Below are 23,987 nucleotides of genomic sequence, written 5' to 3' on the forward strand. Positions count from 1 at the left end.
GGCAATTCTCCTGCCTCAGCCTCCTGAGTAGCTGGGATTACAGGCACACGCCACCATGCCCGGCTAATTTTTTGTATTTTTAGTAGAGACAGGGTTTCACCATGTTGACCAGGATGGTTTCGATCTCTTGACCTCGTGATCCACCCGCCTCGGCCTCCCAAAGTGCTGGGATTACAGGCTTGAGCCACCGCGCCCGGCCTGGGTTCCTCTTTTAAATGAGTTTTTTCCCAGTCACCACACCCACCACACCCAACCTTTGGCTGACCTAGTTGCCTACATTAAGCTATATTAATATTCAACTATTAATGACTGGTTTAGTTACTAATATTAGTGACCTTTAATTAACAATATATTTTCATTTTTAATTTTTGTTTTTATTTTAACAGTATATTTTGAAATGGCCCAATGGATTTATCAAACACATTTATTTAGCTAGATGAATGAGTGAAAAATTTATGCACTGCCTCATACTTTTTCTTTGTGTTTCTTCCTATTCCTTTGCTTCGTTTAGTTTTTAAATTTCACTTAACACCATGCTTTGGCATTTTATTTCCAGATGTTAGATCTGAAAATGATGCCAAGGATTTCAGTTCTTTGCACAGTGTCTTTTAATGGCAGTGTGTATAGGGTGGGGAGGAGTAAGGAAACAAAGGCATTACAGAGATACAGAGATAGAGCAACCTAAAGTCAAAGATGTTTTCTCATCATTTTTTGTTGTCAGGCAATAATAAAGAATAAGGACAGTGCACTGAATAAATGTGCTGCTTTTGTAATTTTGTAATTTTTTTTTTTTTTTAATAGTGTCTCTCAAAATGTTGGGATTGCAGGCATGAGCCACTACGCCCTGCCTAAATTGTAAAATCTAAAAACTTAGGTCCTATATCAACTGGTTTTGGCTATTTTTCATGTAGGGAAAAAAGTGTGAGTTTACATGCATCTTCTCTCTTTGCATTTGCATATGGTATTATTCTGTACGGTTCTGCCAGTGAGTTAACCTGTTTTCTTCCCCATAGGGTTGAGAATGCTTGCACCAAGCTTGTCCAGGCAGCTCAGATGCTTCAGTCAGATCCTTACTCAGTGCCTGCTCGAGATTATCTAATTGATGGGTCAAGGGGCATCCTCTCTGGAACATCAGACCTGCTCCTTACCTTTGACGAGGCTGAGGTAGGCAATCTGAGACAAAAAGTTTACTCTAAAAGGTAATAATGGAAGATTGATGATTGTTTAGGATGAAAATATATTGAATGATGCACATCTGTGTTAATGTGTTTGCTGCTTGTCCACTCATGTGATTGAATACTCTGAAATATATTTTCAGGTCCGTAAAATTATTAGAGTTTGCAAAGGAATTTTGGAATATCTTACAGTGGCAGAGGTGGTGGAGACTATGGAAGATTTGGTCACTTACACAAAGAATCTTGGGCCAGGTTAGTCATATCCAATTTCTATAAGTTTTTTTGTGGGTTGTACATGTTGGATTAAAAGGAAAGGGTACCCTCTTCCTACTTTTTGCAGAAAATAGGTGAAGATGCACTGGGCTTTCAGGTGTCTGCTCTGTTCTTGATGCTGTGCTTTGAGGTGATGTCATTGTCTCTGGTATCTGAATCTGCTTTCAGATACCTGGCCTTGTCGAATGAATTAAACCAGACATTGCAAGTATTGCTGCTGGTGAATGTAGGAAATACTTTTCTATTACTGTAATGCTGCAGGCCATCCTGCATCCTGACCTCTCCATTCCACATTACACAGCATTCCTTCACTGTCTGCCAGCTGGCCTGTAGTTCTTTATGACCTCTTAGCTTGCTAATTAGTCTGCCTACTATTATGGATTCATGCCGTAGCCCTGCATAATATAATCAGACCTAGAAGGAGAGAAGAACTATTGTGCTTAAATGTTATTTTGAAATGATTATTCAGGCATCTGAGCATTAAATATTCAAAATATATAAACAGACACCAGCTTTTGATGTTACAGACATGTAGCTTCAACTTGAGGGTTCTTAAAGTATGAATGATACCAATGATATATTAGATGTTTAACCTGCTTAACTTGATTTGTACCACTTTATAAAATTCCTTCATTTTATGTGAAATGTCGATTTTTAATTAACAGCTTTTTTATGAGGTTCCAGTGTGGTGGTTCTGTAAAACTTAGTGGCAGTTAAGAATTTGTCAGAGCCATCATTGAAGATCACCTAGAAATAGTTTCTCTGGTGGCTTTAGAGTAGTCCTCTTAAAATTTCTTATAACACTGGCAAAAATTATATTTCCCCAAATGGAATCTTATGCAGAATCCCCAAACATAAAAGACAAAATGGAGCTACTTTATGTGGAGCAGGACTACCTCTGCTTCTCTTTGGTCTTGATGGTCTAGGAGAAAACTTGAGAAATCCTAAGAGCAATTTGTAAATCAAAGCTTTAGAGAATCACATAGCGCCTTTGAATAACAACCAACATAAACAAAAAGTGCTAGCAGACTGATTCCAACACCAGATGCTTTCAAACACTGTCATCACTGTAATTATTTTTATAATATTTCTATTTGTTTCTAATTATAAAACTAGTACATGCTTATTTTGGACAAATTGGAAAGTACAGAAAAATAGAAAGATGAAAACAAAACATACCATTGTCATTCTTAGAACTTTTTTCAGCCACTAAATCAGTGAAGCTCGTGAGATTTAGCACAGAGTTCAGAGGCATGGTATGAAACCTATATGCATAGAAGCCTGGCAAACAGTTTTTCCCCTACCTGCAAATTTCTTTTAAATAAATATATATTTATTCATTTAGATGTTTAATATTTGTGAATGTATTTATATCAAAATATGAAAATGTTTATCACATTTAGGGTTTACATTTAATACATTACTTTCATTGAAAAGAGTAATGTGTACATACTAGAGTTCAGTGATGGTGTCTGAACTCTTGTTTAGACAAGTGAGCCTTGTTTAGGCTCTTGTGTAAATAAGTGAGCAATCAGTTTGAACCTTCATAGTATTTTATAATGGATTTAGGCTGAGAAAGCCAGATCCTGGATTGTTTCACTACTCATCCTGCACAGTTTCTTCCTTGTGCCCCAGGAATGACTAAGATGGCCAAGATGATTGATGAGAGACAGCAGGAGCTGACTCACCAGGAGCACCGAGTGATGTTGGTGAACTCCATGAACACTGTGAAAGAGTTGCTGCCAGTTCTCATTTCAGGTACTTCCTGCCTGTACTTTATTTTATAGGGGGGGAAAATGTTAGCATGTTCTAAACACTGAACTTCATTTTCTTTTGCGGCTTCACTGCATGCCCTTTCGCTTAGGTAAAAATGAGACATGATTGGTTGGTTAGCACATGATGGCTGCAGCTGATTGGCTGAAAATCAGTGTTCTTCCCTAATGCGGTCCTCCTTCTGTTCTTTGTTTGAAATTACCTTCCTGTGGCCTGGTTCTGTTCTCCTAAAGCTCTAACAAACCCCTTTCCTGGGTGGTGACTCTCTCCTATAAACTCTAGTCTGGGTATTAAATTTTCACACTTCATCTGATGCCTGGTGCTGATAGACACAAAAGAAAAGAAAATAAATTTCACACCTTTATTTGTGTTATAGAAAAATAATTAGGAGCTGGAGTGGATATTACAGAGTGCCATATGATAAAGATGTGAACTCAGAGCTCTTTTTAGTGTGTATTACACAGTTTTTCTTAAAAGATACTTTTTTTTTTTTTTTTTTTGGAGGGAGTTTCACGCATCTACCCCGGCTGGAGTGCAATGGCGCGATCTCGGCTCACCGCAACCTCCGCCTCCTGGGTTCAGGCAATTCTCCTGCCTCAGCTTCCTGAGTAGCTGGGATTACAGGCACGCACCACCATGCCCAGCTAATTTTTTGTATTTTTAATAGAGACGGGGTTTCACCATGTTGACCAGGATGGTCTCGATCTCTTGACCTCGTGATCCACCCGCCTCGGCCTCCCAAAGTGCTGGGATTACAGGCTTGAGCCACCGCGCCCGGCCTCTTAAAAGATACTTAACTGTTCTTTACATCATGAGTAGATCAGTTCTTTAGTTACCAGCTGGGACTACTCTCCTATTGGGCAGCACCCTGAAACGCAAACATGGTGGCTGCTCTCTCGACTAGCAAAAGGGAGTTACACTTAATGAGTGTCTAGTATATGCCAGATATCTCATGGTTTATATGAATTATCTTGGTCAAGTTGTGAATTAATTAGTTCTCAGAAGGCAACTTTATTATAAAAATCTGGTTACTCATGTCATTGTGACTTCCAGCTACTTGCTTTGGTATTTCAGATAGTAGCTAAAAAAGGACATATGAGTGTTAGAGTTCAGGAGGCCGTGCATGGTGGCTCACGCCTGTAATCCCAGCACTTTGGGAGGCCCAGGTGGGCGGGGCACCTGAGGTCAGGAGTTTGAGACCAGCCTGGCCAACATGGCAAAACCCCATCTCTACTAAAAGCAAAACAAGACAAAACAAAAATTAGCCAGGCATGGTAGCAGACGTCTATAATCCCAGCTACTCAGGAGATTGAGGCAGGAGAATTGCTTGAACCTGGGAGCTGGAGGTTGCAGTGAGCTGAGATCTTGCCAAAAGTGTTGGGATTCCAGGCGTGAGCCACTGCGCCCAGCCATTATTGTTTTCTTCTTTACGTAAAGAAGAAAACTTGGGATAGCAAGTCCATGGTACATGTTGAGAGAAATCTTGGATGATAAACCTGACATTTTGGGATCTTCTGCTGGGATCAGGGGCAGCAGAATACTCCAAGTATTATTGACAGTTTTCTTATTGTCCCATTAGGTTTGTAGTGGATAGAGCCAGGGTGATGGCCAGGATAACTGATTTAGAAGGATATTAGATATTTTGTGATTGTAGGTCATTAGCATATGCAGGTTAAATTAGTTCCTTAATCATGTTGTGATGGTGTCTTTGTACCTTGAGTTTATTTATTTATTTTTTTTACAATAAAAGTTGCTGATGTTGGAACTTTATTGTCAGACTTACACAGTGTTTGTTCTGTATATTCGTTTTAGGACCTTAAAAGCCCAAAACAACCAAAATATAGAACATCTTGTGTGAATATTGTTATACAACAAGATTAAATTCCAAACTTAGTTTCTGATCTTTTATTTTTATAGCTATGAAGATTTTTGTAACAACTAAAAACTCAAAAAACCAAGGCATAGAAGAAGCTTTAAAAAATCGCAATTTTACTGTAGAAAAAATGAGTGCTGAAATTAATGAGATAATTCGTGTGTTACAACTCACCTCTTGGGACGAAGATGCCTGGGCCAGTAAGGTAAGTGTTCTTGGTGGGGAAATAAGTAAAATCCCCAACCCTCCCCCACTGGAGTTATTGATTGGCATCTGTCTCATACTTTATCTTGTAATTTTTGTAGCATAAGAGTACTCAGGTATTATGAAAGTAATTTCTTCTTCATTTTTGTTTCATGGGTTACTTGCTGTCTTTGCTAATTTCCTTTGTTCTAAAGTAGAACAAATAAATAGGCGTGTGGGGTAAATATTGGCTTAAGGCTGAGATTTATAGCTTTTACTTCAGGCTGGAATCTCATTGTTTGGACCTCTGAGTTACCTGTGGTAGAAAAGTATTCCCCTGGGTGGGAGCGCTGCCTTGTATATGGGTGGTTGTTCCCAGTTGACTAAGTAAGATACAGATACACCTGTAATTCTAAGCTTTATGGAAAACTTTTCTTTAAACAACCTTCAATCCAGAGAAATCTACAGAGGAAACTCTTGGCGTTTCTAGATGTGTCCCTTGATCATTCCATTTTCCCCAAGGAAAGTTTAATTAAAATATTTGTCTTCATATTGGTCAGTTAGTTTGAGGGATCCCTTCACCCTTTGTCTGGAATCTCTTCTCGGACTTCAGAGGGGCTGGCGGATTCTTTCTAGAGCCTGTCAGCAGTGATTTTGTGTTGCTGCTGCTCTGGTCTACTGCTCCATGTTTAATGACTGTGAACAAAGCTTTTAGGTCTGGGGGAACACAGATACTTGGGTTTACACTTTCCTTGTAGAGTCCAAGATGCAGACAGTGGGGGGAACACACTGTCCCCAAGATCTAGCTTTCCCATATGTGACCCAAATGTCTCCAGGGCCACTCAGAAGGCTGGTAACCAACTAAAGAGGGGATTTTGTGGTATAACTTCCCTTGGGTACTCAGTAGAGCAGTATGTTCTCCAGGACATCTATAAGGTAAGGTAAAAGTTGAGTCGTGAAATCACTGGCCCTCTTTCTTGTTGCCCTGAAAGCTAATTTAATTATTTAGAGTAAATTCGCTTATTTTAACTATGGATTTATTTACAGAGACATTTTCTCATTGATGTGAAGTTCTTGAATAGATTCTAAGACTGTATTTTCAATCTAAATGGTAAAATCATTTTAACTGATATTTTCTTTAATTTTGCTTTTGCATAGTTGACAACTTTCACTTCCCTATTATGACTTCTTTATGCATCTTTTTTTTTTGTTCTTTTGTTTTATTCTTTTTCTCACGTTTAGAAGGTAAGCTTTCTCTTGCCCTCTAGTTTCTTTTTCGCTTAAAAAGAGAAAAAGCATGTCTGAGGTTTTCTTGTGCTGTGTGCCGTGCCTTATTCTGTGTGTAACACTGTGCTCGAATGTGCGTCAGAATGTAATTTAATACAGGACTCTAGGCAGTGCTAGGGAGACTGACTCTGGCTCATATTGAGCTATTTCTTTGGGGAAAGCTAAAGGAAAGACATTACTATGGGCTATCAGGCTGCCTATATTTAGTGGGTACTTTCATTTCTTTGAGTAGGCTCCTGGGATCTTTTTTGGCCTGATCTTTCCCACTGACTTCATTTGAGGAACAGGATTCCCCAGGTAGCTGGGTGACCCCTGAGTTACCTGTGGACCCTGCTGTTGGGAAAGGAGACTTCCAACTGATGCTCTCTCTGTATCTGCCTCTCTCACCAGTCTTCTTTGCAGGCTCTGAAATTTTGTTTTTGGAGATGCATCATTGAGGTTTTAAGCCATAATGAAAAAGAGCTGGCTAGAGAGCTTAGATGAGGCATCTGTCCTTCATACTAATCCTAGCCTTCAAAATCCAAAGGAAAACAGAAGTGAAGTGTGTCTAAAGGTCTTTCTAACTTCATTCCATGGCTCACTGCATGTACTGCTGTCCAAGCTGAATTAGCTATAGTTTTCCATGACCTCATGTTCCCCTAACCTAAGCTCTTCGCTTATTCTCTTTCCTTTGCTTCTAAGCAGATGAGAAAAAGTAATAAGGAGGAACAGGCTTAACCTTAATGTTTCTCTGTTTTCAGAAGGGAAAAGCTATCCATCATTTAGTGAATAAATGTTATTGAGCTTTATTTTGTGTAAGTGCCATCAAGAGCTGCTTCTCTCATTAAAAAAATATAGTCAGTTGAGTTTTTCAGGACTAGGATTAGGCACTTGGGGATACAAGGGAAACAGACCTGGTACTCACTGTGTATAGTCTTGTAGCTGGTCCCAGTTTCATGCTGAGGAAAACCAATTTGTTAGGATGCTACAAAACTAACTTCATCTGAAATGAAAGAAGGTAAATTAAATTAGCTCAATTCAAGTACATGATGACATCAGAACGAACAAGAGATGTTTACTTTTTATCCTACTGACCATCAGACTGAACAAGAGATGCTTATTTTTTAACCTAATGACATCAGAATAAGCAAAAGAGGTTTATTTTTAACCTAATTTTGCTTTTGTTTACATTTATGTGGTTCAAAAAATCAAAGTGCTGCAAAAAGATATACATGATAAGTCTTCCTCCCAACCTGGTTCCCATTCACTCTAATTCTCCTCACACTGTAAGAGTAATCATTTCTACTGGTTGCAAAAATAGAAAAAAATTTACCTTGAAATTAGAAATTAGCAACTAGGATTTTGGCTCTTTTTCAGTTTTGTATCATTATGCATCTTTTATTGCTCCACTGTACGCAGTGAATTAATCAGACCTTTTGTCTGACCGAGACTGCTGGGTTCCCATTCTGTTTAATGCATATAGTGTCTTTCACCTCTTTCGCCCCTATCAGTAAATAATTAACTTTGTCTTACCATACTTGTTTCATGCCTCCCCATTGGTGCAGTATTCTTCTGGAAAGTGATGGTTCCTCTAGAAAAGTGGGGGAAGAAAGTAAGTGGAAAAAATTCTTGGTAAAAGTGCGTCTTGCAGAATAAGTTAAGATTTTAAAGAGGCAATGCAATAGCTGATTATTTTACCTTTTATATTCAAATCGCACATTTACAAATTTAAAAGTAACTTTGACTTTAAACATGTCACTTATTTTAAAAGTAAAAAGTTTCCTTTTCTTAAATCAACAGTCTTTTTATAGTGATTATTAAAAATCAAGTTAGCATTTTTTCTGAGAATACATTATTAATCAAAAGAATTTGAGCTAAACACAATTCTAATTCTACCCTTTGTAAATTTAGTATTCTATATTTAATTTTTTTTGGTATTTATATTACTTGTATCTTGATGCATGCTGAGAATTAAGAGGAAGTGAGATAAAAATTAAAAAAAAATTTCACTGCTAAGACTTTGAACCCTACATAGTCACTCCTGCAGCTTTGCACCTTGAGTCATTAAATTCTATTTTTCAGAATTGGTTCGTGTGGTGGGTGTGTCCCCACTATGGTCCTAGGTTGGTGGTGGGTAAAAGTAGTGGTTGACTCGGATGCCTTATACAGAAGATTATTATACTTAACTAAGGCAGGAAATGTTGGTTAGAACTTGTGATTGTGTAATACTACCCCTTACTTGCAGACGGTTAGGATTTAACAGTTGATTTGTAAATAAATAAATAAGTAAGGTCATTTGTGAGCTTTTTATGAGCAAGTGTTCTAGTGTTTTGTTTTTAGCAGCTAATAGAATGAAAGATCTCTAAGAGCTTGAGATAAATAGTTAATTCAGGCATTTATGATATTTTATCTCCCTGCTCTCATGAGGAGAAAATCCCAAAATAAAGAACTTGATGTTTCCCTTCTGATCTAAGTTATCTTTGGTTGGTACATCTGATCATGCACTCATAGGTAGCACAGATTTTTAGAGTGGGAAGGTATTCTTAAGAGATGAGGAACTGAGACCCAGAGAAGGTAACTTGCATGAAGTCCCAGGACTAGACAAGTTTCTCTTGTTTAAATGTAGTTTGTAAGATTTTGTTGTAATGCCCAATCTGTACTTTCCAGAAACATCTTCAACCAGAACATCTGGTTTAAATCACTGACTTGCGGGTGGAAATGAGGTCAGAAAGGGGATGGAGTGGGAAGGGAGTGTTAGTGGAGGGAGAAGAGAGAGTATGGTAAGCAGTCATGGAGAGGGGTCCTTATTCCCCATATTTAAAATTTTCAAGAGCCTGGGATTGCAGGACTTCACTTTTTTGACTGAAGTTCCTCTTGGTTGTCCATAGGAGGAGGTCATTATTATTCACAGGTGTTCTGAGGTCTAAATCTATATTAAATTTTAGGAGTGTTTCAGTTCCTAGGAGAGCGTGTACTAATGGCTTAGGTTGTCTTTCCATCTTTCAGTATGTAGGGAGGAGTGCCAAGGCACTGTGTTTTTTTAATTTAAAACATGAATTCTTAAGAATTTTATGGTAAAAAGGACCATAGCATGGGGGGACCCAGATAGATTCATGCCAGCTGTCCCCAAAGCCACATGACTAGACCTAGTCTTTTTCTATTCACTCTTTCAACACCCTCAACTGCCCCTTCCCCCCAGGAAAAACAAATCAAAAATAGATAAAAAAATTGCTAGAGACTTTTCTTTTTCCCAAAATTGAGTTTTTATAGAGAAGAATACTCAAATGAAGGTACAGTTTTTCTCTCTTCTATTTCATACCTGAATTATACTGTGGGTACTTACAGACCTACATGACAAGGTTTAGTAAAATGCTTTGTGGTACATAGTATGTCTGACCACAAAGGTTATGATTATTTTCACCCCTTGTAAACATATCCCCAAACTGACTTCTGTCCTAGTTGTCCAGCGAATTTGTTTATGTCATATTCAATGTTTGTATACTTATTATACTTATGACAGAATTCGGTCAATTCTATCATAAATACTGCCTTTCAAAAGAAATACATATGAAATTCTTAGGAGAAAAAATATTCCCTTAGACATGTCTGTTTTTACTAGATATGACTAAAATAAAATTATTACTTATAACTTGCTGTGTTCCTGAAAAAAATTTAAGATGGCTCTTTCAGTTGTTGTTTTAAATTTCTGAAATTGTCTAAAATTAATGCTATTAAAAACTTTGTTAACTTATTGAAAGTCCCAGTTATTAAGTGCAGCTTCATTCAAAATTGGCCATTGGTTTCTTTTAGGGGGAAAATGAACATCTCTTAATTTTAACTTCTTGATGGTGTCACACCTCCCACTGAGCGGTGAATTACTCACTTCCTGAGAATTACGTTGTTTCCCTGAATACTGGCTATTTGAGCTTTATTAAGGAGAAAAAAAGAAATGACTTTTTGAGGATGCTGAGTAGACAAAACGTTTTTCCATTGTGTTTCAAATCATTTTTGGGTATTGGCGAATAAAAGCAGTCATTTTTGTTAGTGTAGATTATGATTTTGATTCCTGGAGCTTATATTCTCTGCAGTATTAACAAAAGTCAAAACTGACAAGGCAGAGATTTGCTGACTGTTGTAGGAGATTAGTAGAATCTTTAGCAACTTTCCTTGGTAAAAGACAAAATCTTGTTTCATTTGCTGTAAAACAATGAGGTTTGGAGTCAACAAACGTGAGATCAAATTAGGTTTCTAGGAGTAAGTTCCTGTTTCTTAATTTGTAATATTAAATGACATTTAAATTTGAGATTCAGTGAGGTAAGGAGGAGGAAAGTAGCTAAAACAGACCCTAACATGGAGGAAATACATGTCAGTTGAATCTGGTTTCCTAATAGCCTTTAATGCTAGAGTAGACATAAAAATTTTCCTTTGAATTTAGATTTTTGAAATGTAACAAATACCTATTGGTTTCTCACTGAAAAAAAAAGTGTGTTAGGAAAATGGTTTATTAACCGGTTTTAAATGTAATATTTTTACACTGACATAATTCTTCTCCAGGATGTGCACACGCTTCCTAAGTAAGAGTTTGTGATTAAAAGAAGACTTAGGCCGGGCACGGTGGCTCAAGCCTGTAATCCCAGCACTTTGGGAGGCCGAGGCGGGTGGATCAAGGTCAAGAGATCAAGACCATCCTGGTCAACATGGTGAAACCCCGTCTCTACTAAAAATACAAAAAATTAGCTGGGCATGGTGGCGCGTGCCTGTAGTCCCAGCTACTCAGGAGGCTGAGGCAGGAGAATTGCCTGAACCCAGGAGGCGGAGGTTGCGGTGAGCCGAGATCGCGCCATTGCACTCCAGCCTGGGTAACAAGAGCGAAACTCTGTCTCAAAAAAATTAAAAAAAATAACAAAAAAAAAGAATACTTATACCTAGATAACTTGTGTTAGATCCTGAAGGCTACCCAGTTCTCTGAGGTTAGGAGTTGCCTGGCCTCAGATTCTTTTAAAAAGTTATTGATTCAGGCTTGCTACTTTGGGAAGCTAAAGTTGACCTTTGCATTATTTTTGAAGGCAAGGTATGGTGCACAAATTAATGTAAGACACGATAGAAGAGATTTGCTGATATTCAAACCATTTGAGAATCTAAGCACTTAAAAAATACTACTTATCTTCTTCTAATTACAAGTGGATTTTGAAATAGATCCTCTTATGACTCTGCCTTTTATTGACAGCTACCATAGTTACATATAACTCGATAATAAAAATATTTTCAATTTTTTCAGTAATTTAGTTTACTTCTTTTTCATTGCTATAGCTGAGAATTTGCTATTTAGAGCCTTAGATAGCCAAGGATTCAACAGGAGGATAATGTGTGTCTGTTTAGTTGGGGAAGGAGGGATTCTATCTTTTGAATAGGTGCTTTGGGACAGTTGCGTACCTTGAGCCTAACTATGCGTGCTGCCAATGCTTATTTGTGATAGTGCTGGATCTTCTTTGAATTGGAAGTCGGGATGCTCCTGGTGCCCCCGTGTGGAAAACTAGTGGTGCAACACCTTTAAGAACCCCAGTTTTGCAGGATTGGAAACTGAAGGAAGCTAGGACATTGCCTAGAATTTTAGAGGCTGACTTTGTTCTTTGATGGATTAACTCTGTAAGAGTCAGTTTCCTACAGCAAAAAGGATAGATGGTCTTTGAACATGCTAAATAGAGACTTAAGAGATGGCCAGTGTTATATTGTTCTCTGTGTTTTTATGTATTTTAAAAAATTTACTGAAATACTTATATATATTTAAAGCGATTAGTCTGTTGTTTTAGCTTCTCCTCGTGTATCCTGGGAGATTTTATGCTAGTTTCAAGCTAGTCCTCATGAATCCTGGTTGTAAACAATAAGCTGAGGCCCATTTATTCTATCCTGCATCTTCTTCCAAGTGAGGGATGGTAAGCGAACTAAGAATGAGGAATAGCAGGGAAGGTCAGAAAACACTTCTAAATTATATTACTTTGAGGGGTTTATTTGTAGGATTATAATTAAATTGCTAGATTAACATTTTCAATTGTTTTTCCAAACAGTAATTCCAAGTTTTTCAGACTAATTAAATATAGTGAAACATCATCCAGTGTGTACATTTCAAAAAAGATGTAAAAGAACTGTGATTTGTGGCACCACATACTAATGAGGCTTCCCTGAAGCGGAAAGGGCTTTGGCAAGGCTAAAGTAGATGAATGTTGACTAGTGGAAAGGCTGATAATGAGGCATGTGACAACAGGGCTGTTTCCTGCTGAAGACATTAAACTTTTTCTGGCTTGAGCAATTTTACCAGTTTTCACACTTTTAGCAATAGGGAACCCAATTCTACTCTGTTTAGCAACAGAGTAGAATTAACTGAAGATTTGCATGCAAGATGCTGCATTTTGACAGAAATGAGAATTGTGGTGTGGTGACAATATTTTTAAGGCCTTCATAGGACTGACTACCTCAGCTATTGTATGTTAATGCTGTAACTTCTTCTCTGTCTTACTTTGTATCATGGTATCTCAACTTTTGCAAAGAAAGTAATTGTGGGATTTCTTTCCAAAAGGACACTGAAGCCATGAAGAGAGCATTGGCCTCCATAGACTCCAAACTGAACCAGGCCAAAGGTTGGCTCCGTGACCCTAGCGCCTCCCCAGGTAACCCGTTAGTTCTACTTCTCCAGTAGATACAACAATAAGCTAAAAACCAAGCAAATGAAAGAAAGAAATTCTCTCATAATCTTATAATCTGAGAGAACTACTGTAACATTATGGGACATACCCCATTATCTCATAGTTTTGAGTAACTGAAGCAAGTACTAGGCCTTAAAAGGATGAAGGGCATAGATTCTATCACCTCTAATCATGGAGGAATAAGTCAGACTGAGCTGGGCATTCTTTGCAAAATTATTGGTTATCCCCTTCCCTGGATCAAAAACGTAATTATTTTGAATAAAAGCTCTTCTTTTCCAGTTCCCATTGAGCAGACTTCCATTTATGTCAACAGAGTACTTAATTATAACAGATTAAATCACGATGGAAATAAGAATTGGAAAGTGAAGTTGACTATATAAAGATAAGACCCAAATAGGTTATTGAACTAGGCTTTAATTGATTTTCTAATCTAATATTTATTGTGTTTTAGATTAATATTTGAATGAATGTAAAAACCTAATGGAGGTTGGAGGTGCTAAATACTATTAAATTGTTAAGAGTCTATTTTCATCATCCATATTCTTACCACAAGCTACTTATTATCTTCAAATAGATATGGTTCCAAGTATCTTTTTTAGCAGTATCTGTGGCTGAAACCTCACCATATGGTTTAAGGGCACTGCTTGGCTGTTAGCTATCAGATATGTTGCTTTCTATTCACTCGTGTTGTTTAAAATCATCCATTCCATCGTGAGTGAAATGGCTTGTAAAGTATCCTCTCTAAATAATGAATGTGTCAACAAGGTAGATATTGAATATCTCTTTATTTTAGGGGATGCTGGTGAGCAGGCCATCAGACAGATCTTAGATGAAGCTGGAAAAGTTGGTGAACTCTGTGCAGGCAAAGAACGCAGGGAGATTCTGGGAACCTGCAAAATGCTAGGGCAGATGACTGATCAAGTGGCTGACCTCCGTGCCAGGTAAATTTCCTCTGCCCTTATAGAGCAGTAGTGGATAACTCAGGGTGATTCAGAAAGCAAGTATGTGCCAGTTTTGGGTTATCTCTTTGGCTAGAAGGTAACAGAGATATTATAATCTGTTAAATTCTTTTGAGATGGAGGTGATCTTTCCCTTTGCTGGCTGACTTTTTTTCCTGTCTCTCTCTCTCTTATTATTATTATTATTATTATTATTTTGAGGTACGATTTTGACTCACTGCAATCTTGACCTCCCAGGTTCAAGAGATTCTTCTGCCTCAGCCTCCTGGGTAGCTGGGATTACAGGTGCCCGCCATCACACCTGGCTAATTTTTGTATTTTTAGTAGAGATGGAGTTTTGCCAGGTTGGCCAAACTGGTTGTGAACTCCTGGCCTCGGGTGATCCATCTGCCTCAGCCTCCCAAAGTGCTGGGATTACAGGCATATAAGCCACCACGCCTGGCGTGATTTTATTAAAAACATGTTTTACGTTATTTATTTATTTATTTAGAGATGGAGTCTTGTCCAGGCTGGGATGCGGTGGTGTGATCTTGGCTTACTGTAACCTCTGTCTCCCAGGCTTAAGCAGTTCTCCTGCCTCAACCTCCCAAGTAGCTGGGATTACAGGCATGTGCTGCCATGCTGGCTAATTTTTTGTATTTTTAATATTTTTAGTAGAGACAGGGTTTCACTGTGTTGGCCAGGCTGGTCTCAAACTCTCAGGTGATCCACGCGCCTCAGCTTCCCAAAGTGCTGGGATTACAGGCATGAGCCACCATGCCCAGCCAAATTTTTTATTTTTAATGACATGGTCTTGCTCTGTGACCCAGGCTGAAGTGTAGTGGCATGATCATAGTTCACTGTAACTTTAAACTCCTGGGCTCAAGCAATGTTCCTTCTTCACCCTCCTGAGTAGCTAGAACTATAGGCATGTGCTACTATGCTTGGCTAGTTTTTTAATATTTTGTAGATAGGGTCTTATGTTGTGTGGTCGCAAACTCCTGGCCTCAAGTAATCCTCCCAAAGTGTTGAGATTAAAGGCGTAAGCCACCACTCCCGGCTCGAACTTTTAAAATACACAAATGCCTAATCATAAAGCTGAAACTTATTCTGTAACTGAAACTGAAACACAAATCTAGTTTTTAATTTTCTAGCCATAGGCTTATGAAAATAAGGGTCAGTGGTGAAATCTGGCATGGGTAAATACATTTTATGAAGGATAGGGAGAAAGAAACAGAGTGAAAACACTGGAATTATTTCACATAATAAAAAAAATCAGTTAACTAGGTTATCCCCTAAGTTGGTAGTTTCTGGGCCTTTTTGAGTTTCCTTTTCATCATTATTTAGTCATTTTCATAATTATTTACCTTACTTTTACCCTCCTAAAGCCTTGGCCTTGAGAGCTTTTCTCCCCATAAACTAAATAAACATAGTTTGCTGTTGAGAAAACTCAATATCATATAAATTTGTTTGGAATTCATACAAACGAACTCATACCTAGAGTTAATGAAATTCTAAAAGATCCTCTTTTATTTTTGACATGGAGTTTTGCTTTTGTTGCCCAAGCTGGAGGGCAATGGTGTGGTCTCAGCTCACTGCAACTTCTACCTCCGAGGTTCAAGCAATTCTCCTGCCTCAGCTTCCTGAGTACCTGGGATTACAGGCATGCACCACCATGCCTGGCTAATTTTTGTATTTTTAATAGAGATGGGGTTTTGCCAGGTGGGAAACCTGAACTCCTGACCTCAGGTGATCTGACCGCCTCGGCCTCCCAAAGTGCTGGGATTACGGGTGTGAGCCACGCATCTGGCCAAGAAAGCAGATCTTAAAATGAGTGGTTCTTAATCTTTATTTGGACCAAGATCACTTCTATCATCTGATGAAAGCATTCATCCTTACCTAAAAAGATGCATATAAACATGCCCATACAACATGATGCCTAATTTCTAGAGGTTCATGGATTCCCTGTAGCTCTGGAAGCTCCAGGAATTTCAGGTTGAGTCTCTGTCTTGAAGGGGAGAGAAACAGCTTAAATAAATGTGATCTCTGAGTTCAGTGAATCTTTTCTCCTGCTGGGAAGCAATCTCCTCTGTCATGAGCATGGCAAGGACTTTGTAAAAAGGACAAAAAGAAGTTTTGTTCTCATTCAGAGAAATGCCAGTGCAGTTTGACAAGATTCTTGGCTCTTCTAATTTCTCACTTTTGTGTCTTTTGTCTGCAGCCTTTTCCGAGTGTGGTAGCCAGTTTTCACTTGGAATTCTCAAATGCACAGTTGTATGTGTTTAGAGAAAGATGAGTATGAGCAAGAGAATGAGGTAGTTATTGTAGGGGTTCTACCATTAATCTGTAAAGAGAAAAGGCTAGAACAGTGAAGAGTAACTATGGGCCTGCTTCACAGTGGAGCCTGCAATATCCTTTCCCGATGAAAGATTAGAAAGTTATCTCCCTGTAGTCCTTTCTTAAGTGTACCCAGCTGTTCAATATTTTAGTGGCTGAAATGCAGTAACAATTTCTTCTTGATATTCTATTCAGTCACACAGGGTTTCTAGATTGTTAGTGTATATTTTTACCCCCATGGGACTCAATTTCTCTTTTGAATGAAAAAACTGTGTAGCTCATAAATAGTTTTACTTTTTCATAGTTGGACTCTTGTAAAAAAAATTTCTAAATTTCTAGCTTCAGAGAAGTTATTATTTTGTAATATAGAGTTGGACTCTTTTACCCAAAAGATCTCTCATCATGAAGTAGTACATTTTAAGAAAAAAAGCAAATTAAATCCTAAAGACTATATTTCCTAAAAGTCTTCCCCTCCTCTGCTACATAAAAGGAAGGCCTCAACTTCAAGGCAAAGGTGTTATATGTACCTTTTATATACCCGGCAATAAGTGAATGAATTTGTTACCTCAAGTTTTGGTATAGATAAAAACAGAAGAATTTTTAAAAGAGGCTAGATAGGCTGGGCACTTTGGGAGGCCAAGGCGGGTAGATCATTTGAGGTTGGGAGTTCAAGACCAGCTTGGCCAACATGGTGAAACCCCATCTCTACTAAAAATACAAAAATTAGCCAAGTGTGGTGGCACATACCTGTAATCCCAGCTTCCCAGGAGGCTGAGGCAGGAGAATTGCTTAAACCTGGGAGGCAGAGGTTGCAATGAGCCAAGATCATGCCACTGCATTCCAGCCTGGACAACAGTGAGACTCCATCTTAAAAAATTTTTTTTAAAAAAACCACAGAGGCTAGATAGATGAAAGATCAATACTATTATGAAGGGAAGTAAAGGCATTTTGGAGTTTATCCTAAAACTAGAAGCTCTGATTAGGATAATCAGCCATCCCATTCTACCAAATGGTAAAGTTGCTGCCTCTATCATTGGGTTTACCAGGCTGCTTGGATTAAAACAATCTGGATTGTAAAATGAGGGCAAATCATACTTTGTGACTTGGAAAGTAAATAAGGAAAACAAGTAAATAGGGAAAGTAAATAGAGAAACAAGTTTTCACGAACTCACATCATTTTTGGTAGTAATAGCATACCATTTCTGAGAGAGGAAAATAGTGAAATCAGTTCTTTTGGAACTTGAGGAGAAACAGCAGTTTCCTACTGCCATGTGCTTTTTTCCCTCTCAGTATTAGCTAGTTTCGATATTTATAGATTGCCTAGGAGTGGAGGGTAGACATTTAACATTATCGTTAGGTTCATTATAAAAATGATGATAATTCAGTAATAATAGTAGGTCATATATTTGTGTAGCTATATTGACAGTGTTTTCAAGTATATTATTTTGATGCTTGAAGCTACTCCATAAAATAAGCGGGGAAAATGTATTATCTACCTACATTATATGTTACCTTCATTATATAAGTTAGAAAGTGGAAACCCAGGGAGGTAAAACATCATAAACAAGGTTCCACAGGTACCAAGAGTAAAGATTCGAACACAGATCTGCTTGTTCCCAATGTGGTATACTTTCATTAACACTATGTGTGCTGCCTCCTGAAACATTTTCAATGTATACTTGCCCATAAGAAGACAATTTAATGGGCCATTTATTTCAGAAACGCACATTACTATGGTAACAAAATCCTCCCTAGCAATAAGCTCACCAGCACATTTTCCCACTCAAGTTTAGATCTGATTATGTAATCACTACCAGGAGAAGAGTAATTATCAAAATTTGCTGGCCTGGTCTTCATAGTGGTTATGCAGTTCCATGAAGCTAATGTGCATTTTTAAAAGAAAAAGTATGTGATTTGGGCATCTTGCTTTGTTTATGTGTTTTCTTGTGCTGTCCCAAATTTACTGGGGAAAAGGAAAAAGACAAGCATGTTCACAAAAACCACATGTACTGTGCTATTAGGAATATTTTGTCATTAAGTATTTGAGAGTGTACAATGACAGCATGTGTCTGTTTTGAGCAGAGGACAAGGATCCTCACCAGTGGCCATGCAAAAAGCCCAGCAGGTATCTCAGGGTCTGGATGTGCTCACAGCAAAAGTGGAAAATGCAGCTCGCAAGCTCGAAGCCATGACCAACTCAAAGCAGAGCATTGCAAAGAAGATTGATGCTGCTCAGGTAGTGATGGTGATTTTCAGGAGGGGTGGGAAATAAAAGAGAAAGAAATATTTCATAAATATCCTAAATCATAAATATCCTATCTTTCTTCTCTTTCTCTCTTATCATTTACTGTAGTTGGATAATGGTTTCTAAGTGATGAGTGACTTCTAGCAGTTGCCAATGTTAACACTTCCTTTACCACCACAGATTTAAACAAACATTTGTCTATATTTTGAAATGATGTTAATTTACAGTACTTCAATTAGGTAAAAGTAAGCGCTCAGAGTACCAAGAGAATTTTAGTTCCTGATATTGATTGCAGTACATTGAAACTATTCCTTGTCCCAGAATTCACAACTCTGGTCATTGCAATGTTTAAGGGTTAAAGTTTTCTGATACTGCTCTACTGTAAAATGATTTTCAAGCATTTCACAACACACGTTTGAGGAAATGAGGAACTAATAAGGTATGGTTAATTCAGAGATAAAATAAAGCTTGGGAAGGTATTTTATTCTAATGGGCATGAAAAAATTGAGAGTTCATCGTACCTAAGAACCTCTGTATAATAATAAGGATCAGCATTATAAAACAATTACTGGTGTATTACTTTTGCAATACTTCTGACCTTGTTAAGTTTAGTAAAATGGGGTTCATTAGTAGATCACAGCATGCTGCTTCTTCATTTCTGTGTGTAGAACTGGCTTGCAGATCCAAATGGTGGACCGGAAGGAGAAGAGCAGATTCGAGGGGCTTTGGCTGAAGCTCGGAAAATAGCAGAATTGTGTGATGATCCTAAAGAAAGAGATGACATTCTACGTTCCCTTGGAGAAATATCTGCTCTGACTTCTAAATTAGCAGATCTACGAAGACAGTATGCGTTTAACCCTTAAATTAACCTTTTATATTTTTTCTTCTCTCTCTTTCTCTCTCCCTTCCCTGTCCTTATCATTCTTTCTTCCCCCAAGAACATACATATTTCAAGGTTATTTGCGTGTATGATGCTCCTCCACTATATTCTCATTGATTCTAGGTCAGATGTTAATTTGTTGTATCAGTCATGTAACTGAGGTTTAATGATTTGTTGCTGGTCACATTGGTATAAATTGATAAATTTAGGATGCTATGAACTCCTTTTTAGAAATGCTTTTTAAATTTCTAAGCTAGGGCATTCCTTGATATATTGTGTTAGTGACCTATCTGCTCCCCATACATAAGAGGAAAATAATTTTTGTGGCTAGCAATTGAAAGACTCCTATATATATATAGCAGGGAAGAAGCATAAGAAGTTACTTTCTTCTTTCCCCAGCAGTGTTATTTTGTAAGTAGCAATTATAGGAGATACTTAAATTATATTTCCTGGATGATTCTTTTTGTAACAGCAGCCTTGCCACAGCCTTCTCTCTTAAAGGCTCTTGTGGCACCTATTTTGATGATATTGAAAAGGGGTATTTCCTCTTTCTTTTTTTTGAGATAAGGTCTCACTCTACCACCCATGCTGGAGTGCAGCAGCCTGACTTTGCCTCACTGCAGCTTTGAACTCCCTGGCTCAAGCCATCCTTCCACCTCAGCCTCCCAAGTAGCTGGGGCTACAGCACTTGCCACCATGCCTGGCTAATTTTTAAATTTTTTATAGAGATGGGGTCTCGCTATGTTGTCAGGGCTAGTCTCAAACTCAAGGGCCCAAGCAATCCTCCCACCTCAGCTTTCCAAAGTTTTGGGATTATAGGCGTGAGCCACTGCACCTAACTGCTTCCTTCTTTCAACATATATTTCTCTCTCTTAAGAAAAAAACCCCTGCAACGCATGCCAAAACAGCACCAAGGAAGGGCTTAATGTCAAAAGTAAAAGTTGCTCTCCATACTCTTAGGACCTAATGTAAATCCATACACACATATACACACTAGGTACTCTTTAATGTTTCTTAATGATGAAGAGATAATGAATGGTAATGGTGGCTAACAGCAGACCCTCATATGTGGTCATCATACCACCATTACTTAATACTATAGCACACACATAAACATACATCGACATAACCTCTTGCCAGGAGTAGGCATGATCAGAATCATGTTAAATACACTCTTTGTTCAGCTTTATAAGAATAATGTTATAAAAATTTAGAGTCATAAAGGAACTCTTAATTATCCTTTGGTGGGTACCTGTAACCCCAGCTACTTGGAGGCTGAGGCAGGAGAATCACTTGAGCCCAGGAAGCGGAGGTTGCCGTGAGCCGAGAACATGCCACTGCACTCCAGCCTGGGCAACAGAGCAAGACTCTGGCTCAAAAAAAAAAAAAAAAAACAGAAAAAACGGAGAGTATCTGAATTGGCTGTTCTGACAGATGGGCTATTATTTTTATGTTTACAGATGAGACAGATAAAGTTAGCCCAAAGGTTACCTCTCTATGGCTGAGAGGATCTGTAATGGAAAATGAGTCAGATTCTTTGTATTTTCATAATGGTTAGAATTTGAAGTCTTTCGAACAAGATTTTGGGGACAATTATTGACCTTTGTGATATAATTATGGCTTTTTATTACTGTGTTGGTACTTGGTTGAGGTTCTTTGGTTAGAGGGACCCAGTCAAGTAAAAAGTGGAGGATTATTGAAAATAGACGCACCTCATCAAACCCAACAGCTTGAACTGTGGCCAGGTGTTGTGGCACCTGGAAGCCCCTCCTCCACCTCTTAGTCACGATGTGGGATCCTCTATGCCTGTTTCACCCTGTGTGTTGACCCCAGCCCAAATATACTTAATCAGAATCTCTTTTGATGGTGGATTTAACAACTTGTATTTAAAAATAAGCTCTCCAGTGACTTTTATTCACACTGGACTTTGAGAACCACCAGAATCTAATTAAGTGCTTTGCCTGACTGTGGGTATGTTGTCCTTGAGGTAGATAACCACCCAGTTTAATCAGCTATAGCAAGGACTGGGGATTATGTGATACCAAATATATAGTAGTTTAAGAATGAAGGCCGGGCACAGTGGCTCATGCCTATAATTTCAGCACTTGGGAAGGCTGAGGCGGGTGGATCACCTGAGGTCAGGAGTTAGAGCCCAGCCTGGCCAACATGGTGAAATCCTGTTTCTACTAAAAATACAAAAATTAGCTGGATGTGGTGGCAGGGGCCTGTAATCCTATCTACTTGGAAGCTGAGGCAGGAGAATTGCTTGAACCTGAGAGTCGGAGGTTGCGGTGAGCAGAGATCATGCCACTGCACTCCAGCCTCAGTGATACAGCGAGACTCCATCTCAAAAAAAAAAAAAAAAAAAAAAATAGGAGTGAAGACTCTGAAGTCACAGTGCTAGGTTTGAATCTGACTTTATCAAAGTAAGTAATGGGACAATGGGCAAGTTATCCAACCTCATACATCCTTTTTATTTCTTTAATAATGAGGATAATACTGTTATTTACATTATAGGGTTGTTGTAAGGATTAAATAATATAAGACAAGTGCTTACAGTCAGGTGTGGTAGGTCATGCCTATAATCCCAGCATAGGACTTTGGGAGGCCCAGATGGTGGGATCACTTGAACCCAGGAGTTTAAGACCAGCTTCGGAAACATAGGGAGAATGTTTCCTATCTTTACAAAATATTTTTAAAAAATCAGCCAGGTGTGCTGGCACATGTCTGTAGTCCCAGCTACCTGGAAGGCTGAGGCAGGAGGATTGCTGCAGTGAGCCTTGGGAGGTCAAGCCTGCAGTGAGCCATGATCACACCACTGCATTCCAGCGGGGTGATGGAGCAAAACCCCATCTCAAAACAAAAAACAAACAATAAAAAATTGCTTTCAGTGGTACCTGGTAGAATTAGGACTCAAAAGATAGTACTACTACTAGTTCAACTATAACTACTTCATCCACTCCTATAACAAACATGGCTGCCTGGGCCCACCCAGTTCCAGAGGAAACTAGTGTTATCAGAGGTGGCAGGCAGAGGGTACAGTTAACTTAGTGATGATTGATTGAGCTCAGCTAACCAAATGATTGATTCGAGTTTTACTGATGCAAACTCATATTTAATGTCTTAACTAGGACAAAATAATTTGAATGTAAACTATTAATTTCTCATGTAAGGCCCAAATAAATAAAGCACTCCTTTCAAACCAAATTATAAATAGCAATCATGAGCAATTTGTCCTCTCATTAGCATTTGTTATTATCGGCTAAGTGATCTCAATGTAAATAGTGTTTATGTGACAGGATGGCTTTTTCTCTGCAGAGGGAAAGGAGATTCCCCAGAGGCTCGAGCCTTGGCCAAGCAGGTAGCCACGGCCCTGCAGAACCTGCAGACCAAAACCAACCGGGCTGTGGCCAACAGCAGACCTGCCAAAGCAGCTGTGCACCTTGAGGGCAAGATTGAGCAAGCACAGCGGTGGATTGATAATCCCACAGTGGATGACCGCGGAGTCGGTAAGGGCAGCAGTACACTTAACCCTCATTAAATTGGTCTCAGTGCAAATAAGCAAGTTGTTGATAGGGGTTCTGTAACATCTGTAATTAGGTACAGAAAGGATTCTTTAGCCACTGATAAATAACTGTGATTCCATTTCCAAATGCAGCCAATAAAATTCCTGTGATGTAATCAAGAAGTGGGCCAGGAATGGTGGCTTCTATTTGTAATCCCAGTGCTTTGGGAGGCTAAGGTGGGAGGATCACTTTTGCCCAGGAGTTTGAGACCAGCCTGCAACATAGCAAGCCTTTTCTCTACAAAAATAAAGAATTAGCTGGGCATAGTGATGCTCACCTGTAGTCACACCTTCCTAGCTACTTGGGAGGCTGAAGTGGGAGGATCGCTTGAGGCCAGGAGTTCCAGGCTGTAGTGAGCTGTGATCATACCACTGTATTCTAACCTCAGTGACAGAGAGAGATATGTCTCTTTAAAAAAAGAAAAGACAAAATTCTAAGTTAGTTGTTAGTTATACTCAGTGTTGTGAGGAGTTGGAGAATTGGGTACATGTATAATTTACTAGAGAAATAAATTAGGACAAACTTTCTAAATTTGGTATTAGATGTCAAGAGCTTAAACCAAGTTCATACCTATTGATTCAGGAAATTAAGGGATTTCTTTTTCTAAGAAATAATTAGAGATCTAAGAAGTTGCATACAGGAATATATGTATACAGTATACATGTTTAATAATAACTGAATGGTAAAATAATTATGGTTAATATGATAAAATATTACATAATTTTAGATCATGATTTTAAAAGATAGTGAAATAAAAAGAATTAAAGTGTTAAATAA

General features: G+C 38.4%; 1 protein-coding gene across 4 annotated transcripts in view; it reads left to right on the forward strand.

Annotated features, from left to right (window-relative positions):
• VCL (vinculin) overlaps positions 1-23,987 on the forward strand; it is a 126,647-nt gene that overhangs the window by 77,583 nt on the left and 25,077 nt on the right. For 2 of the 4 annotated variants that reach the window (XM_032256136.1, XM_032256134.1), the window contains exons 3-11: positions 1,014-1,164; positions 1,319-1,427; positions 3,084-3,206; positions 5,139-5,299; positions 13,115-13,208; positions 14,038-14,185; positions 18,602-18,755; positions 19,433-19,608; positions 22,963-23,153. In XM_032256136.1, coding sequence (XP_032112027.1) covers positions 1,014-1,164; positions 1,319-1,427; positions 3,084-3,206; positions 5,139-5,299; positions 13,115-13,208; positions 14,038-14,185; positions 18,602-18,755; positions 19,433-19,608; positions 22,963-23,153 — 1,307 coding nt within the window. The remainder of the gene's footprint in view (positions 1-1,013; positions 1,165-1,318; positions 1,428-3,083; positions 3,207-5,138; positions 5,300-13,114; positions 13,209-14,037; positions 14,186-18,601; positions 18,756-19,432; positions 19,609-22,962; positions 23,154-23,987) is intronic. The other 2 variants (XM_032256135.1, XM_032256137.1) reach the window with 1 other exon arrangement.

The sequence above is a fragment of the Sapajus apella genome, unplaced genomic scaffold (genome assembly GCF_009761245.1).
Source record: "Sapajus apella isolate SASKATOON/1434 unplaced genomic scaffold, GSC_monkey_1.0 scaffold94, whole genome shotgun sequence".
Taxonomy (NCBI): domain Eukaryota; kingdom Metazoa; phylum Chordata; class Mammalia; order Primates; family Cebidae; genus Sapajus; species Sapajus apella.